The sequence below is a fragment of the Lolium perenne genome, chromosome 6 (genome assembly GCF_019359855.2).
Source record: "Lolium perenne isolate Kyuss_39 chromosome 6, Kyuss_2.0, whole genome shotgun sequence".
NCBI classification, from domain to species: Eukaryota; Viridiplantae; Streptophyta; class Magnoliopsida; order Poales; family Poaceae; genus Lolium; species Lolium perenne.
The window spans coordinates 23,304,760-23,324,441 of NC_067249.2; the positions used below are offsets into that span (position 1 = coordinate 23,304,760).

General features: G+C 42.5%; 1 protein-coding gene and 1 long non-coding RNA gene across 4 annotated transcripts in view; both read left to right on the forward strand.

Annotated features, from left to right (window-relative positions):
* LOC127310681 (uncharacterized) overlaps nt 1–1,257 on the forward strand; it is a 102,289-nt gene extending 101,032 nt beyond the window's left edge. For all 3 annotated transcript variants that reach the window (XR_011746560.1, XR_011746561.1, XR_011746562.1), the window contains exon 3: nt 1,046–1,257. This is a non-coding gene — a long non-coding RNA (uncharacterized lncRNA). The remainder of the gene's footprint in view (nt 1–1,045) is intronic.
* A 7,680-nt stretch (nt 1,258–8,937) lies between these two features.
* On the forward strand, nt 8,938–14,113 carry LOC127308617 (AT-hook motif nuclear-localized protein 2). The gene is made up of 5 exons (XM_051339482.2): nt 8,938–9,753; nt 10,830–10,897; nt 11,029–11,160; nt 13,336–13,497; nt 13,597–14,113. The coding sequence occupies exons 1-5, from the start codon at nt 9,267–9,269 to the stop codon at nt 13,888–13,890; spliced, it is 1,143 nt and encodes a 380-aa protein (XP_051195442.1). The 5' UTR covers nt 8,938–9,266; the 3' UTR covers nt 13,891–14,113.
* The last annotated feature ends 5,569 nt before the right edge of the window (nt 14,114–19,682 follow it).

A 19,682-nucleotide genomic window follows, 5' to 3' on the forward strand; every position in this document is an offset into this window, starting at 1 on the left:
TTCGGGATATCTTGTTGGGATGTTGACACATGTACTACCTTTTCCAAATGATGATGAAAACTTTTTCTACAACTAAAATTGCTAAGGGATAATAATATTGCAGAGGCATCCGTGAGCCCCTTTACGAAAGCATCGGAACTTTGACTTGCTAATGTCCCCTAGGACCCGAGTTCTTGTTATCTGTTCCAAGATTGAGCGCTCTACCCATGCGTGGGGACGATTATTGGGACCCCCCTCACCCATTACCTTTTCTCAAGTCAGTTGAAAAGGGGGCCACAACCTTGGTTTTATTTGGCGCATGCATGTTTATATACTGTTGCCTTCGGGTGTTTACTTCCTGTTGCCTTCGGGTGTTTATGTTCTGTATTCTACCCCGCGGAACGTTTAGCGAAGCGTGTGGTTTGCACGCCTAGCCGTTAACGCAAACCCTGAGTCCGCTTCGGAGTACGGCCGGACTTCGTTACGGGTAGCTTAGTCGGGTGGCCCCCCTAGACTTTCTTGTTGAACTGGGAACGGTCTTGTTGTGAGACATCCACCTGTCGTAAGTGGGTCGAGCATGTGTATGGTTACATTTGGGCAACCCCTGCAGGGTGTACATCTTATCGATAAGCCGTGTCCGCGGTTATGGACGACTTGGAGCTGTTTAACTCGATCATAGAACAACTTACACCTAATGTTTTCGCTAATAACTTGCTAATTACTTGCGTAGTAAGTTAGCCCTATTATAATGGAATGGATATAAAATTGTCAACTGTGTGAGTGCCTTGTTAGTACCTCTTGGCTAAGGGGGATCGCAATGGCTGGGTTTTTGTTTACAGAGTATAGAACTGCTAGATTATGCGCTCTCTCACCTTCTCTATTAGACGGAAGTTGTAGCGTGTCTCTATTGGTTAGTGCTTTGCTGCCGCTAAACTCCACATATAGCCGGGCGAAGTTTACACCGCCCACCAGCAAGCATAGCTGGTCTTGTCTCGCAAGCACGTGCCATTGGTACTTACCCTCGTTTTTCTTCCTCTTTTTCCGGAACACGCTTTTCGACAAATAGGTACGAGATGACGATGTTAGCAAGGTTACCCTTCCGGCTTGGCCTGGGCAGGGTTATGGACGCCACTGGTTATCTTCAGGACTCTTAGTCCAATTTGTATCTTGTCCGTACTCGGACGCATTCGATCTTCTGTATGACTTGGATCTTTGTATTGTATATTTGTATCTTGACTCGTTGGAGTCGTTGTTGTAATATATGTTTCTTGTGGGCTCTATTGTAATACTGTTGTAATGTTACCGCTCGTGTTAATTCCTCTGGCATCACGTGTGTGATTCGTCACGCACGTCGTGTCGGAGGGCGTCTCTGGATCGATATCGTGCGGATTTCGGCGGGATCGCTCGAATCCTCATGGTACCGGTTCCGGGGCGTCACATGATGTCTGCGCTACCACGGGTACTCACATAAAACAGTTTGAAAACTATATCAATGACGGATTTGAAGATTGACGAGTACTTGGCAGTTGTCACACAAGTAAGCTCAACTCCATGCAAAGTCAAAAAGTACCTACATCATAACACTTTTGATAAAGAAAACTAATTAATATCGTGAAGATACTAATTACACATAGCCTCTGCACCAATAAGTTATCTGAAAACATCAAAAGATAGACACAACCGAAAAAACAAAAAAAGAACAAAGACCCTAACGCGGTGACCAAACACATGCAACAACACACTTTAACCACCACCAAATACAATATCAAAACTGCAAAAAAGATTCTCGAAAACAATGCCTCTAAAAAAGAGAAATAATGCACAAACATCATCATCCGATCAAATTAAGATCTTAATTTCTAACCCCAGAGAAAGTTCGAATCCCCAAGACAATGACTTCAACAAATGCAGATCATCATATACATGTAGCTTGAAATACCGTAGAAGCAAATGTACACGTATGAATTTAAAACGTAGCAACATGGTTTGATGCGTAGTACTACCATAGGCAGTACTCCCAATACTATTACCGCTGCGTCAGAGCAAAGTTAAATCTGCATATAGTACGTACAGTATTCGCCTAGATCTCACGAATCTACATTTTGTGTAAACTAGTAGCCTTAATCTTGTCCTATATCATACCAGTCAAAATGTGTTCCCCACTTAAATAATAATTCAGTCAAATTATGGCTCAAAAATTTATAATAACTTATATCGTGCTAATTAAAATATGTAGTAGGGCGGCCACCATGAAATGGACACGAATGCATGTGAAAACTTTGGGAATCTAATCAAGTAGTTGCTTCTACACTCTTCTGAAACGCATAAACTAGTATCTCACGTTATCAACAACAACGCACGTAGAGTTTTAAAATATATAAGAGTTGATATGCTTTACTCCAAACGTCATTTACTTGTATAATTTGCATCTGAGTGTGGTTTTGTTCTTAAAAAGTGTACAAGATTGTTTTTTTGCTTTAACAATTTCTAGAGATGTCAATTTGGCGAGTTTTTTCAGGGACACATGAGCCATGCACGAGTCATATTAAAAAAAAAGTACCTCGCAAAATATTTCAGAAGTTCGACAGAAATTCCATAGTCGTGCAAGAAAACTACCTCTAAAAATGTGCCTCCACCTTGACTTGGGGTTGACCTGTTTGTAGTGGTCACATGTTCGTAGGTGAACCACCTATAGCATATCAGTGGCAGACTGGCAGGTGGTAAGACTCAGCTTAGTTTCCTCTCCATGTTTATTATACCATGGCATTTGATTAGGGGAGAATAGTTGAAGTTGTGTGAGTTGAAGCATGGTCTTCATGGGATAATCTAGTGCGACGCCACTTGTGCTAAAAAGCTAGCTGGGCACGCACCTGACCTTTCCTTGATCAAAGTTCATTTAGTTTACTATTCTAAGATGTTACCATCGACCTAAGCTTAAGAGAATAGCATCGTCTGTCATCATACCCAACTGCATCAGTGATTCATCTTCTAGTCAAGCTAGTTGAGTACTTGAGTTTGTATTATCTAATTAATCTGCTAAAATGAAACAGAGTAATTTGTGAAGGAACATCTGAGCAGACATCTTCTGGAAGCTAGGAAACAAAGTGCATAGTGGTACCACAATGGTTTATCTTATACTAACATTTCTCACAGTCGTACTGAACTATAAGCTGTTCAATGGTGGGCGAGAGGCTCTTTTCCCTGAACAAGTTTTAAATTAAGAATACATGAATTTTTTGGTTAATTAATTAGAGGTATACTTTTGCTTTCCGGCCCATCTACCGTCTATATATAATGTGTCCATCACGGGAGGGATTATAGAATTGTCGTTGAAAAAGAAATGCCCATATAAAATACTCTTTTCTAAAAGACACCTCAGAGTTTCTACAAGTTTATTCACGTCGCTTGGTTTTCATGAGGACTATATTGACAAATGGAGTTGCAATCCAAATGGTTGTTCTGATCCTTAGGCTTGAGTTGGATTAAAATACACTATCAAATGGTATCAACTTGCTCCTACGTTGCATCAGCCACATGATCAAACCTATAATGATTGTAAAAGTTATTTTATAAATTATACACACATTTCTTAGCTTGTTTCCCCTAGTGAATAATATGTAGACGGGATTTTAAAAAGTACAACCCTTTTGATCCGTAGGAGATAGTTTAACTAAAATACACCATAAAATTTTCCCAACTTATTTCTTCGGTGCACCAGCCACATTCTCATAAATCGTGATGCGCTTGTAGAAGTTAACTATAAATCATGCATGCAATTGTGTACTCCCTCCGTCCCGGTTCACAGGGCTTGCGCGTATCCCTAGGTTGCCTATTTGACCAACATAATATCAATTGTATAGTAAAAAAATTATATCATTAGAAAGTAGAACATCTAAGCTTTCTAATGATATATATTTTTTAATATATATTATGTATTATGTTAATAAAATTTACGACCTAAAAATACGTGCAAGCCCTATGAACCGGGACGGAGGTAGTACTTTTATTTATTGGTGAATAAAAGGTAGATGGATTGTAGCAAAAGAAAACCCAACACCCGTCTTAAACATGATAATTTTTCCAAAACCAGAGAAGGGAAGAGAAGAGCCTTATTGTGTATATTAAAGAATTATTATGATTATTCTATATTAGTTTTGTAATACATGTCAGTGCAGTTATCCGTAGTGCATGTTCATCTTAGCTTAAAGAAGAAAGCTCACGGGACCCTTCCTATGTATGGTCAATTATTTCAAGTAACTATAATAATAGGTTGGCACTTACGCTAAAGTTATTCCTTGCATCCGCCCACAATGACCTTTACACCTTGTTTATTTTTAATTAATACATTTATTTTTAATTCATACTCTGGCCTTCAACATTATTAAAACCCTCTTTTACCTTCACAACCCATTAAGTAAATATTTAGGAAAGTCAACATGGAAATGGTTTTGCATATTTTTTCATTAAAACTTATCAATGATAGTATACATTTCAAAATTAATTGGTATATTTTAAAATGTTTAAATGTTTAGATTATAAGTTCAATAGCTGCATCCTGAAAATGATGTCTTGAAGGTAAACTTGAATGTTCACGCAATCTTTTTTATTCAAGACATACTTGTTACTGATCAAATCTCTTCAACCTTCGGATCACACCTTGAAGATCTTTGTCGATCTTGACGCCAAGTACTCAATCCAAATTACAATCTTCGTGGCATCCAATCTTAAATCCACCTGAAAACCATTGTCGATGGACGAATTCTTCAAGTATATAACTCAATGCAAATATTAGTTCGCAGAAAATACCATTAATTACTAAAATCACACATGGATGCTCCATGCTCTTTCATTAAGGTATATTAAATAAAAAAATTCAAGCACAAGAAACTTATAGGTTCATCTATAGATCATCATATATAATTTAATTTTCAATGAAAAATTAATATTGTTGTGTGCCAACAAAGAACAAAGTGGGATAAGATGCATGTCACAAAAATACAACATAGACTATATTATCAAATAAAAAACATCACATAAAAGTAAATTATTTAAGAAAAAACCTTTTCCCATGTGTACAAAGTTAAATAAAAGACTATTTTAAATTCATTAAGTATAATTCAGTATGTAAGAATGAAATCACTAGGGAATGTCTCATTTTCTCACAACTATTAGACGGAAAATTACTAAAAGGCATTGAACAACTTTGATTCAGTTGTCCCATCTTAACTCGGATTTTCATACCGTTTTAGATAATTTGATAAATACCATATTTATAAAATTCCAAGCAGACCCAAAAAAAAAATACATTTATGTGTATGCATAATTTATAACACAGACAGATCTATATAATCTCAATCAGACTAAAAAAAATATTGTTCCGTGTAGACAGAGGATAAAGATGGGGCATTAAAAAAATTCTCCCTCACCTATCTCCAATTTCTCAAAATCCATATGACCAAACCACAAATATGCCCACAATAACATAAACAAATCCCCAGTCACACCGCATATTTCGAAACCAGCACCACCTAGATTAAACAAGAGTAAAGTCTGAAAAAAACCTTAAAGTGGTAGATGGTGTTGGAATCGAACCCTAGACTATCAATCCCTGAAATGAGCACCCTCAACTCACTGATCCCGGCTTAATCTTGAATGATGCTGGTTTCCAAACGCTGGGATTTTGACGTGGCAAAGTTGAGGCTGGAAAGGGAGTGTTCCGGGTGGGCTGGGAGATGAAGGCATGTTTATTGGGCCGAGCCTGTACGTGCAGCCCATTTTTCTCGGAGATATATACGCCCTGCTGCAATCGCTCTGTTTCAGCCGTGCCCCGTGAAAACTCCTCTTCCCTACTTCCGCGGCAACAACCATGGCGCAGAGTGGATGATCGTGGCTGCGCGGCGACGACTGCAGCAGACGCCTATTGGTTCCAATCAGTAAAAGATGGTTCGGTTTATATGGGTTCAAATCCATTGCATATATTCTGCAAATTCTGGGTTTTTGGGTTTAGCCACGGGGAGGAAATCTGCAAAATTTCGGGCATGAATAATTCAGTTTGGTTGAATTGGAACTAAACAACTGCATCTTTTTTCAGTATGGATCCTACGAAAATTCTTACTATACGGTTCAATTTTGGTGGGGAGTTCGTCCACATTGGGAAGGAGTTGGATTATGTTGGGGGTGATGAGGCGATTTCTGAGATCGAGCGAGACAAGTTGTCACTACATGAGGTAGTGGGGTTTCTAAAAGATCACATGGAAGTCAAGGAGTCGATGAAGCTATATTTTTTACATCCTGGTAAAGAGCTTGTCAATGGCTTGGTGTTACTGTATGATGATCTAGGATGTTTGAAGATGTCTGAGCACACAATAGATGGAGGTGTTGCAGATATATATGTCGAATACCACGGTCAGGAGGATGTTGTGAGTATATCTAGTGGTAGTGATTTTGAACATGAAATTGCTGGCTTAGCTGATTGTGAAAGTGACATATCGGATGTGCCTGAAGTTATGACTGCTGCGGATGATGAGAGTGTTCCTACTTCTACTTCTGTTGGTCAGCTAGAAAATGTGTTGGTGCCAGATGATTATGTTCTTACACAAGTGATGAGTTGTCCAGATAAGAATGCGAGTGGAAGAAGATCATTTGCGCAGAATTATGTGAGAAGGGATATTGACACAGGCTCACAAGGTATGACTGGAAATTCACAAGTTATCAATTCATCAATGCAATCTCAAGTGGAAATCCCTTTTTGTCAAGATATAGTGTTGAGAGATGCTGACATAGATGGAACTGAAAAAATAGGTGAAGAATATTCAGATTCGGAAGATAGTGACTATGTGCCACACAGTGATGACAGTGGAGAGGAGTCGGAGGTTGTGGATCTTAGAAAGAAAGCAAAACAGTTCAAGACAAAGATGAGAGCTTCTCAAAGATGGGTAGATGGTGAAAATGCTACCGGTGCAGTTTCTATTGACCTTGTAGCTAATGTTGAGGAAGTACTGGAAGAAATAAACAAAGAAGCTGAATTCGAGACCTCTGATGATGATTATTCTTATGATAAGGAAGAAGAAGGCCACATTGTGAGAAAGAAGACTAAATATCCCAGATTTGATCCGAACACTGAAATACCTCTTTTCTGCTTGTCATATTTTGTTAGCTCCAGGGAAATGAACCTGTTATCATCATGTAATGCTTGAGGAAATGAGTAATCTCATGAAACAAAATCTCATATTTTGATAAGTGCTAGTGTGCTACCTATGCGCACTGAACCAGATATTCAGTTAGTTGTCATCTTTCACAAAGTTTCTTGAGTCCCTGCATAGATTATTTTTCGCAGCATGTAGCTCTGAGTTCTTGTGATGCATCTTCTCAAAGTGCACATTGATTTCTGTTGGTCGAAGTTTTTACTTGAAATGAAAACTGAGTGGTAGTAGTAGTCTGGCACTATATCTTCCTCTCATGTAGTACTAAAACTGAATATTTGGTCAAGGGCGATTCACTTTAAAACAAGGAAAATGAACCTGTCCATCTGCAACTTTCCCTGCTGCTACTGGCCCTGGAAGAAAACGAAAGAGAGAGGTTCTCCCTGGAATGATGGAATGATGGGTTACACTGCATCTGGGAACTACTAAAAAAGCTGCTGAAATTTCGAAGTTAACTTGATATTTTGTTATCTGCTATACATGTGCACTTAACCAGAATTCAGCTAGTTGTCATATTTAATGCAATTCTGGTACTTCTAGTTTAATCTTGTGATATTGTGTGAATTTCTGGGCACTGAACCTGCTATGTTTAAGTTATGTGAATGCAAATTACTTTAGCCTGCTATTTTTTTTGGAAAAGATCCAATTTATTTCATTGCACAAATATGCATACAATGCTTGCATAACATAGCAAATAAGTTCTGGCATTACAATGGAAACAACTGCTGCCATTTCTCTTCCTACTAACCTGAAACTACAATTCCTGCAACTACAATCGCATACACAAAGCATTTATATACATTGTATTTCTCTCCCTTTTCTCCAATCTTGCTTTAATTGCATCCATTTGGGCATCTTCCGATCAATGTCCTCTGTAAACGCAGCAACAATCCTACCAGCTCTGTCTATTCATGTGGAGCTACAACTTGGTCCTGCAGACTCCACACTGCATCGTGGATATCACCTAGCAAATCGAGAAGAAAAGGCGTTGTTGAGGGATCGCACCACTCAACGTAGCTACAGCCTCCCGCCTATAAAATTGGAAACAGAAATTAGCAAAAAACATCGGCAAAAGGGACAAATTGATAGACAGAACAGAGGAGATGGAACACTCACCATTACGGAACCGGCGACCGCGTCGGCCCGCAAGGAAGATGCGCCAGATGAAGAAGACATCAGTCCGTTCCAAACTACGTCCGCCACCGCCCGCCGCCTCGCGCCGCCGCCCACCGTCCCCTGCTCAGTCTCCTTGCGAGACAAACCCTACTATCTGTTCCCCTCTTGTTCGATTCGATTAGAACGACCGAAGTCGTTTACACATGACCCAACCTACGTGGATAGTACTTAACCAGCCAGTCAACAATCCCAGCGTTGACCCTTGGCACGTCAGCGAATCAGGCGCGGAAACAAGCATCACGCGAGAACAGACCGGGATAAGTGAGTTGAGGGTGCTCGTTTCTGGGATTAAAAGTTGCGGGTTCAATTTCAACTTCATCTACAACCACAAGGTTTTTTTCAGACTTTACTCATTAAACAATCACCCCCTAGCCCAAGCAAAACAGGAAAACAATTAAACAATGATCCCCACCATCATTTCCCTCCTCCTTAATTAACCCATTCACCAACCCAAAACAGACCGAAAATATACAAAAGGAAATCTTTATCTTAAAAAATCCCATCCATTTGCAATAAATAATTTCCTTTGTTTAGATTATCAAATTTATTTATTACTAGCATCTAAGTATTAAACCATTTCGATCTCTTTTTATTTCTCCCTGCATTTCTTTCCCATCTCTGCCTCTGTTTGTTTCCTTCTTCCTTCTCCGTCCCCTGTCTCTCTCTCTTCGTTCTTGAATTCCTCGCCGGCCGGCTCGCCGGAGAACTGCACCGGCTTGGTGCTCCTGATACCGCGCCGGAGTCCGAGTTCTGACTGGGCTTGAGTTCATCAAGTTTGAACGTTGGAGTTGGAGCTTTTGATTCGAATTTCCTTCTCCTGCTGCTCTTGATCGTGCTCGTGTGGTGCGGAGAAGCGGCGCGGTCTCTGCTGATGGTCTTGTCCCGGCGAGGAGCGAGGTAGAGTTTGGCATGGAGCAAGCGACGGAGACCGCGGCCGCGCAGCCGGCGCCGGAGACCACGGAGGCGACGCCACCGGCTCCTCCTCCTCCTCCTCCTGCGGCGGCGGCGGTCGTGACTGTGGCGACGGCTGGGAGAGGGGAGGGGAAGCGGAAGAGGGGGAGGCCGAGGAAGTACGGGGTGGACGGCGGTCCGGTGCGGCCGCTGAAGGCGACGCCGATCTCGGCGTCGGTGCCGGACGACTCCGGCGGGGGCCAGTACACGCCCGCGGCGTCCGTGGGGGCCGTCATGAAGCGGGGCAGGGGCTCGGGCCGCCCAGTGGGGTTCGTCAGCCGTGCGGCGCCGGTCGTGGCGGTGACCGCCGCGACGCCGACCGCCGCGGTGGTCGTCTCTACGCCGCCACCCTCCGCCGCCGTTGCCCAGAAGCAGCAGCTCGCGCCACAGGTAGTCGCCGTTGTCCAGAAGCAACAGCCCGCACCACAGCTAGGCACTGCGTCAGGTACTACTCGTCGCCGACAGAGCTCTACTCCTAGTTTTTGTGAGGAAATTTCCTGGTAATTTCGTGCGATCTTCATCTCAAATCGGGATTCAAGCCTGTAGAGCCTAATTATGATTATTTTAGTTTGGTGATGGGCTGTTTAGCCGGGGCTTAGGTGGGTGGTGTGTCATGTGGTAATTGAGAGAGACAAGCCAGGAAGAGACAAGGAGAAAGGGACTATCTAGTGAGTCTAGGTAGGTCTAGGTGAACTGACCTTTCATAAGTCAATCTTGTGTGGCACTCTGGCTGCGAGTGGGATCGTGGCAAACTAATTCTGCAAAACTTAGGCCTTTGTGTGTCATGTTTGGGCTCCTTTTGAAACATAGGAACTCATAGGAACCAAAGAACACAGAAAAACAATCAAAACTTTTGCTTGGACGTCACGCGGGGAAAACACAGGAATTATAGACAAACAGAGAAGAAATACCTCTTGTTCGATTTCCTCAGAAATTCTTATGGAATGGTCCTACATAGAAATTTCAAACGAATGTAGGATACCAATTCCTTTGTTCCAAACGGCACCTAGGATTTTTAAGTCCTATGTTTTTCCATAGTTACAAACTCGGCCTAAATCTGGTGTTATGTACTTTCATTCGGAAACATGTATATATTTATTTATGGTTGGACGAATAACTACTTATATAGTGAAGTTGCTCCCAGTACATTTGGAAAGTGTTACCCAATTAGGCCAACCATGACACTGACGGCATTTACTTTATATATCCATATATTGTATGCTGATAGCTTCATAATTTTCTCTAGGAGGGTCAATCTGGGAAACAACACTAATATTGATCGACTTGTTGAATGGCATTGTGTTTTTCTATGATGAATGCTACAATTAATAAGGATGTTGACCGTTCCCAGTAATTATATTTATTTGAGGCCCTAACATAGAATGAAATTTGGTTTAAATACAATGTTATTCCTGTCCCGTGCTTGATAAACATGAATGTTTGTGAATACTCAAAGTGCACATTCTCCTGATAATTATGTAATTCAGTCTCTGTGCTGAGAAACTTTATATTCATGAACAGGTGATGTGGTAGGATGTGCTTCTGGTGCAAATTTTACACCTCATATCTTGAATGTTGTTGCCGGTGAGGTATGGCAAGTCTTAACTATCTTTGTCTATTACATTTACTTGAACAATACGCTTTGACCTTGAATTTATCTCTGTGTGAAGTTTATATAATTTTCCATGATCAATTACCTGACTTTATTTTGTTATATCAGGATATTAATATGAAGGTTATATCTTTCTCGCAACAAGGTCCAAGGGCAATTTGCATTCTGTCTGCCAATGGTATGATCTCCAATGTTACGCTACGTCAGCATGATTCTTTAGGTGGTACCGTGACTTATGAGGTTTGTTCACTTTTTTTCCTTTTGAGATGATATTACTACATTATGGCAAAGCTTTTGCCTTCGTTAAAAAAAAGAAGATATTACTACATTATGCTCCTTTTTGTTGTGTCCATGTTTCATTTATGTGTTGATGGATTCAATTGATTCAACTGGTTGTTACTTAACAACCCCTTTTTTCCAGCAATTATATGTTTACATTGATGTGTCTCTAATGTATTTGTCCCTTCAAAATGACATATCTCAAATTTCAACTAGATAAACAGAAGCTTTAAAAATTCCAAAACGGATGTGTGATTTTATTTATTGAAAATCATGTGTCAGTATTAGAATGTGCACATTATTAGTACCAGCTCTGGTAGAAAATTCTGTAATTCTGAGAAATTTAACAAAAGTATGAGGTTATACTGAACAAAGTGTGCAGCCACCTCGAGGGCAGGTGAAACTAAGAAAGAGATAGAAAATAATTTAAAAGTTGCATCCAAAACTACACCAAAGCGAAATCTGTGTGCTGCCAGCAATTGCGATAGGAAACGATGATGAATTTTCCATGAACCAAATCTACCTTTATCATCTCCATCATGAATGGCAGATGCAAGGAAATTTGTTGGAAACTAGTAGCACGCCACTCTCACGAAGCTACATGGAAATTTATGTGCATAGTAATGGAAAGCATATGAACAGTGGTGACCTCCAAATTTCCAACAACTGATGTGTGCAGCACTAGCTCAACTTGGTAAACATCTAGCCTGCCTAATTTCCAACGACTAGCGTGTACAGTTTGCACATTATGAATACCAATTCTGATAATGTGCCACACCAACGCGAAATCATTCGTGCTGCCGCCATCGTTTGACTTGATAGATAGGACATCGTTAGTATCCTGGTACATATTGTAGTATCTTACGATTTTACTATACTACCACTGCCAATCGATACGTATCATAATGCTATCTTAATCTGGTAGTATCATGATGGTATCTTATTAATCCGGTAGTATCATACTCGTATCATGGTATCTTTAGTATCCCAATACAAAGTCAATACCATACGATACCACACTTATGCTAAAAAATAAGGGCACAAAGGTGTGGCAATCTAAAGAGTAAAAGTTGTCTTGGAGTAACAAGGCGAACTCATCAACATTTAAATAGCACATCTTCCATTAGTTTGGGCGTGATGAGCATAAAAAAAATTATAGTCAAAGAAAGCAGTTAACCAGCTATTTGTGTGTACTGGAATTGAATTATATTGGCGTGTTAACTAGCTATTTATGCTGCCAATAAAGCGAAATAAATTAAGTAGCTCAGAATTAAAATTAATAATTAAATTTAAATGCATTTGAGGTATATTATTAATATAAACATATATTTTATTAAAAAATAAATCTCATAGTATTGTGGTATTACGATATGATACCGCTGACGATAAAACGATACTACCTAGTATGCCGATACTGAAAACACTCGGGCCAAGTCACTAGAAGGAATTTTTCATGATCCAAAGCTATCTTTGTAGCAAATTCAATGAAAATTGGTGGAAACTAACAACATGACTCTGGAGCCAGCAGGGGGCAGGCTAGGGTCATGGCCCCCCTCATGGTGAATTTTTTTGTTAAAAAGGTAAAAAACCCTGGTTAATATGTATATTTGACCTGCAATTTGCCTATATTTACTTATATGGCCCACTCCAATAAATTTTACATACAACTGGCCCCCTGTCTTGCTTTCCTGGCTCCGTCCCTGATATTTTGCATATGCATCTCAGTCAGACATGGTCAGTCCTTATAGGTAGTGGAAAAATATAAACGATGGTGACCTCCCTATCATTCCAGCTTTCCTAGTTCTTCTTCCAAGCGCAGGATAACCCCAAGGGGTTGTGGTTTTTTTTTTCCTAGTTCTGCCTAACTGCCTTTATTTGGACAAACTTGTGAAATCCCAATCCGCAATCAAGTCACTTCATCTTATTCTGACTGTGGTAGTAGCACTACTGTACTGATTAACTGTACAGATCATTGCGAAAAACAAAATGTTTCAATCAATACATCATTGACTTTCCTACATGATATTCTAGTCTTTTGATTAGGGATATGCTTAAGACATAGGGATGAACAATTTTGCACCAAAGAACTGATATACTCTGAAATCCTTTGTCGTAACTGATGTGCTGTTGATCCAGGGCCGCTTTGAGCTACTTTCCCTGTCTGGATCTTTTACGCCGACAGACAACGGGGGGACCAGAGACCGCTCCGGTGGAATGAGCGTCTCTCTCGCCGCTGCTGATGGTCGCGTCATCGGAGGCGGCGTGGCCGGCCTCCTTGTGGCTGCTAGCCCTGTTCAGGTGATCGATCAGCCATTGTTAAGCCACATGGATGAATTCTACTGCCTCTGTATTTATTTCTTTATACTTATCCTGTTTGGACATTGTCACAACTGCCAGGTTGTGGTGGGAAGCTTCTTCCCGAGCTACCAGATGGACCAGAACGCCAAGAAGCCGGTGGTAGAGATGAAGACGGTGTCAACACAGCCGACACAGCCGGCCGTGGGGTTCACCATTTCCAGCGGCGGCGACATGGCGGACTCCTACAGCGGCAGCCAGCAGCCCAAGGGCGGCAACTCGACGTCGGCTTTCAGGGTGGAGAACTGGACCGCGCACCCCGCGGTGCCGGCTGAGGCGAGGAGGACGCCGCCACCGCCGTCGTCGGAGGCCAAAGTCCCCGTCCCCGGAGGTTGATGAAGGCGACAGATAGTGATTCAGAAGCAGCAGGAGGCTCTGCGAATGTGCGAATGTGCAAATGTGCAGGGAAATTCACCATATCTATTTTACAGAAAAATTCAATTCAACAGTGAAAAAAAACACATAAATATATGAATATGCTGTGCGATATTCCTTGTGGATCCATTTGTTTGGCCTAAATGATTAAATCTAGCTCGGCTATATACTTTCTCTCTGTCAAGCTACTCAGCTACTTTATGTAGTCTCCTGGTCAGATATTGGTCATTTGATCAAGGAATTTTCAGAGTCGACATGCATGCAACGACGTCCTTTTGACTTTGGATTGCCACTTGGTCTATGGGTTATCTTTGCAGCGTCTCGGCTATCTACACTGTCGCTCTCACGAGACGCGGTCGCTGGTTACTTCTCCTGGTTTTACTCTTACGTCCAGGCCGGCAGAGGCTGCATAGCTGATGACTTTTGTTTAAGTTTTTTGAACCTTAGTGATCATGTTACTTTCGTGGTAAGAGCATCAGCACGTACCTACGCGAGTAAAGGAAATCGTCGTTCTTTCCACTATCTCGTGATCTAGAATTATATATCCATTTCTGGACTTAGTTATATCCAGTTACTTCGTGGTAAGAGCATCTTCAGAAATAAAGAAACTTGGTTGAACTTTCAACTGTTGTGATCTAGCTAAAATAAATGATAATTTAGTCACTTTTTTCGGCGGATGATCTGACTTTATTGATTAACTAACATGGCTACATCAGCTAAAAGAAACTGAAACACACGAGAGCAACGGATAATATACACCCATCCTCCTTTTTTGAAATGGAGGATGACCCATAGCCTCTGCATCGAAAAAAAGATACATACAACCTTCTTTATTAAATTATTCGTAAAAATCTTACAAAGAGCATACAATAAGATAACCCGAAGCCACCGCTCAACACTTACAATCCCGACAATGAGAGAAATGAGAGAAACTCATGCCAGTAGGGCCTTGTGCCCTGAAAACACGGAAAACCCCATCAGCTAGATACCACGAACTATCGCATATCCTAGGCCACCCTCTAGGTGAAACGGGAGCGCACATCCGCTACAATAGACTCTTAACAAACACATCTGTGATGCACGCTGAAGAAGTCGTCGCCGCCGTCGATCCACCAAGCCATCTTCAAGTTAAAAAAAACTGCATACACTTCGCCAGACTTGTCATTGACGCCACCATGACGCCAGATATCGCCACCAACCTGCGTGAGTCCGTCCAGCCACGTCCATTGTCAATACCCTGCAGCACCATGCCGGCGAGACCCGCCAACGTCGACGCAGTAGATGGAACACCGTGCCGTCGGATGACTCCCTATAGGCATCTCGTGTTCCAAAAATGATGCCCTCAAGAGGGGAAACGACACTGGAGGTGTCGCCATCGTCCGATCTAAAAATTTAGATCTGGGATATACCCCGGAACAAGAGGCTGAGGGCGGATCCGTGTCAACGATGCCTTCAACAAAGTGATGACGCCCGAGGACGTCACCATCGTTGGCTCCGACCAAATCGGAACCTGGTTCTCACCGGCTAGCCTTCGCCCCATCTGCCGTCGATCTGCCTGAAGAGGATTCGATGCCGTCCACACACCGTCGTCGAGGAGTCGAGGACGTCGCGCTATGGTTCCCAGCAGCACCACGTCCAAGTCCTCGTAGCCGACCAGCCGCCGCCATCGCCAGCCGTGGATCCACGTGAGAGGGTGCAAGGAGACGAGCTAGGAGGACCCCGCTGGCGCTGGAAAGGCTTTGCCCAGCTGCGCCCTTTGGCGGTGACGGAGGGAGAGAGGGTGGGTGGAGGAGGGAGGTGGGCGGCGGCTAGGGTTTCCCTCGCTGCCCGCGTGGGGGCTAACCACAATTCAATGACTCAAACCTCTTATGGTCTCCTTGGTTCACATAAATCAAAACCCGTAAATTAGTGAAGAGTTAGAAATTGCAAGAATTGTTCTTGAGTAGTTAATTGAGGAATTTCCATGAAATTTTCAACCACCTCTACAACAGGGGGAAGGGGAGTTGCAACTGAAAACACACCAAAGCGAAACCAGTGTGCTGCCGCTATCATTTGACTTGAGTAGTTAGGCCAAGTCACTGTTAGGAAATTTCCATGACCCAGAACTACCTTTTTATCATCTCTAAGATGAACTCTAAGTTCAAGGAAATTTGGTGGAAATTAACAACCGGACATCCTGAAGAAGTTAGATGGAATTTATGTGCACCTCTTGTATATGCATCTAAGTCACACATGGTCAGTACTTACAAGTAGTGAAAAATGTACAAAAAATGGTGACCTTTTCTTATAATTCCAACTTTCCTGACTAGGTGCTTTTTGGGGGCAAACTTGTGAAGTCCGAAGCTGCAATCAGGTCACTTCATCTGATGCTAATTGTGGTACTCCCTCCATACCGATTTATTACTATATTATGCACTTTAAGAAAAAACTTTAACCTTTAATTTGGTCAACAAAATGATAACATATAGCACAAAAACTATACCATTTTTGTGGCATATATCTCATATTTCGTTGGTCAAATCAATGATCTATTTTTTTTATCAAAGTGAGTAATACCCTAATAAACCGGCATGGGGGGAGTATCATTGCATATAATATCTGGTCAAAGTAAAAAAAAAGTTTGACTATTTATGTAACAAAATACATGAAATTTTACAAGATAAATCAATGTTATTAGAATTATGATTAAATATATTTTCATACTATATACATTTCATATTATAGATATTGATATTTTTTGCCATATAGCTAGTCGAACTTTATAAAGTTTGATTTTGACTAAAAATCATAAGCAACATATTTTAGGATGGAGTGTGTATTATTTCGCAGTTATTTTACAAGTGTACTTGAGGTTTGTACATTGAAAGAAATAAAGGGTATACTAAAATGATCAGATGAAACTATCTACCAGGGCCGACAAAAAAGCCATATCTCTTTCTCGTTGCTTTAATATTTCAACCACTTAAGCTCATATTTTAAAAAATAGTTCCGCATCTATATAGATCTGGCTGACTTCCTTGGAAAATGCCAGGTTCAGAGATCATTCTGAAAACTTTGCTTTGATCCTCGAAATAGGTTTTCGCCCCGCTATATTAATATAGCAACCAAGATACAACAAGCATGTTGGGATCGCAGCACAACCAGACCCAAAAAAGAAACACAAAGAAAGATAAGAGAAACAAATACCGACTACGGCTGAGCGACGAACACGAAAACAACTCGCAACCGATGCGCCCTCCGAAAAAAGTACCACCACGCTCCTCGCAATCCGAATCGCCGCATACGAAGCAACACCTTCAACAAGGAAAACGATGACGACGCCGCTGCTGCCCGGACAAGTCCTAGGGTTTCCCTCGGTATGCGGAGGTGATGAGGGAGAGGTACACGCGACACCCTTCAAGAAGGAATGGCGGCCCCCACAGGTGTCGCCGCGTCGGTGTCGGACAAGCCGGCAGGGATTTCTCCCGACCCAGACCGCCACCACCCCGAACAATCCGAATTGCTCCATCCTACCCGTCGTCCACTAGCGTATGCCACCACGGTCTTGAAGCCATCCTCGCCGCTGCTCAAAGGTCACCAACACAAAGCCTAGAAGCAGAAAAGGCGAGCGCAAGGTCGGGAATAGCAGCAGCACAACCACGCGGGAGGGAACAAACTCCACCGCCAGAACTGGCGGTAGTCGACCGGACGTAGCAGCAAGAACAAGCCAGGCCCAACCTAGCCCGACAGAGTGCTCGCCGCCACGCTGCAACTGGTCGGTTGTGTGCCGCTGTCGCCAACCACTGTCACCACACCTTCGCTGCTACCAGGGGCGCCGACGTCGAGCTAGGGGCCAGAGGCCCGCCCCAACCTAGATCGGGCCTAGATCTGGGCAGAGCGGGCGCCACCAGCCGCCCGGCCACTCCGCCGCCCCGCTGCCAAAGGCAGCGTCGCCGCGTCCGCTCCCAGCCGGCCTGCGAAAACCACACCGCCAGGTCGACCGCCGCCATCGAGGAGCCGCCCGCGCCCCCCTCCGCGCGATGGGTAAAGGCGGCCCCGCCGCCACCGGCACTGCACGGACAACGCCCGGCGGCCCACGCCGATGGCGGCGGCGGAGAGAGCTGGGGGGAGGGAGGGCCTAGGGTTTCGCCCGTCGCCCACGGGGGCGAGCGAGCGAAGCGGTTTTTCGTTTCTCTAACTTTGCTTTGATCAACGTATCATCATTTTTATATCCGGTATTCCAGCCTTTTGATTACGGATATGCATAAAAGCTTAGGCTGAACCAAGTTTGCATCAAAGAATGGTATCACTTCGTTCCACAATATAAGCCGTTTTAGAAGCTATTTGTAGTTTGTTATTGTGGAATGGAGGTGTAGTATGTCAGACTTAATTAGTTTGCTAAAACGGCCTATATTGTGGAATGAAGGTGTAGTACAATACTAAGAGCACACCGAAACAGCGGTGGCTAAAGAGGGGGGCAACAGCAATGTTTAGGCTTAATTGCGAAAACCATGTGAAAGCCAGGATTTAAACTTGAGACATGGGGCTCTGATATCATGTTAAGCTTCATGCACTAGCCACTTGAACCAAAAGTCCGAACTGATGGAAAGGGCTAGGCAATCCACATATATACTTCACAACACCCCCACTCGCATGTGACGGGAGAAGAGAAAGTCAACACGTGAAAGAAGAAGAGCACACCAAAACAGCGGTGGCTAAAGAGGGGGGCAACAATAATTTTTAGGCTTAATTGCGAAAACCATGAACAACATCAATTTTTAGGCTTAATTGCGAAAACCATGTGAAAGCCAGGATTTGAACTCGAGACCTGGGGCTCTGATACCATGTTAAGCTTCATGCACTAGCCACTTGAACCAAAAGTCCGAACTGATGGAAAGGGCTAGGCAATCCACATATACACTTCACAACAAGTACTACCTTCGTTTCAAGGAATAAAGCGTCCTTGTTTTACGTGTTTTTTGTTTGACCAATAACTACTTCAAATACGTAAAGATTGTTAGTATGAAATTAACATCATTAGAAAGTGTTTTTCAGTACGAATCCAACAGTACTAATTACATATAATATAATCAAAATTTTATTGCTCAATTTTTATAGTTAAAGTTCGTCTTGAAATACGTGTGCGCCTTATTACTTAAAACGGAGGTAGTATGTTAGAGTCCTGTCGTTCCGACAGACAACGGCGGAACCAGAGACCGCCGCGGTGGAATGAATGCCATCGGAGGCGGCGTGGCTGGCCTCTTTGTGGCTGCTAGTCCTGTTCAGGTGATCGATCAACCATTGTCAAATGTCAAGCCACATGAATGAATTAAACTGGCTCTGTATTTAATTTTTACTTCCTCATGTTTGGCGTTGTCACGGTTTTCTGGATGTGCCGCTCTCTTTTCTGGATGTGTCGCCTGTTCAGCTTCTACGCTTCTTCTGGCACGAGCTGCGCTCTCGTTGTTTAGTTCTCCTGGTTTTACTCGTCTAGGCCAGCACAGGCTGCAGCGCTAATGACTTTTGTTTATACCCTTTTTGAATCTTTTAGTGATCATGTTACTTTCGTGGTAAGAGCGTGCGCACCTACACAAGTAAAGTCAGTCGTCGCCCTTTCAACAATCTGGTCATCTAGAATGATTATTTACCCTTTTCTGGACTTCAGTTATTTCGAGTCGTCACAGCATCAACAAAAAGTAAAGTCCGCGGCCCTTAATTTGTGCTGCTGTGATCAACTACCGATGTTCCAAAATATAATCCTTTTTAGAAAGTTA

Coding starts and splice junctions, on each gene's coding strand:
- LOC127308617 (XM_051339482.2), top strand. CDS start 9,267: ATGGAGCAAGCGACGGAGACCGCGGCCGCGCAGCCGGCGCCGGAGACC. Junction 9,754..10,829: donor ACAGCTAGGCACTGCGTCAG/GTACTACTCGTC, acceptor ATTCATGAACAG/GTGATGTGGTAGGATGTGCT. Junction 13,498..13,596: donor TGGCTGCTAGCCCTGTTCAG/GTGATCGATCAG, acceptor CACAACTGCCAG/GTTGTGGTGGGAAGCTTCTT.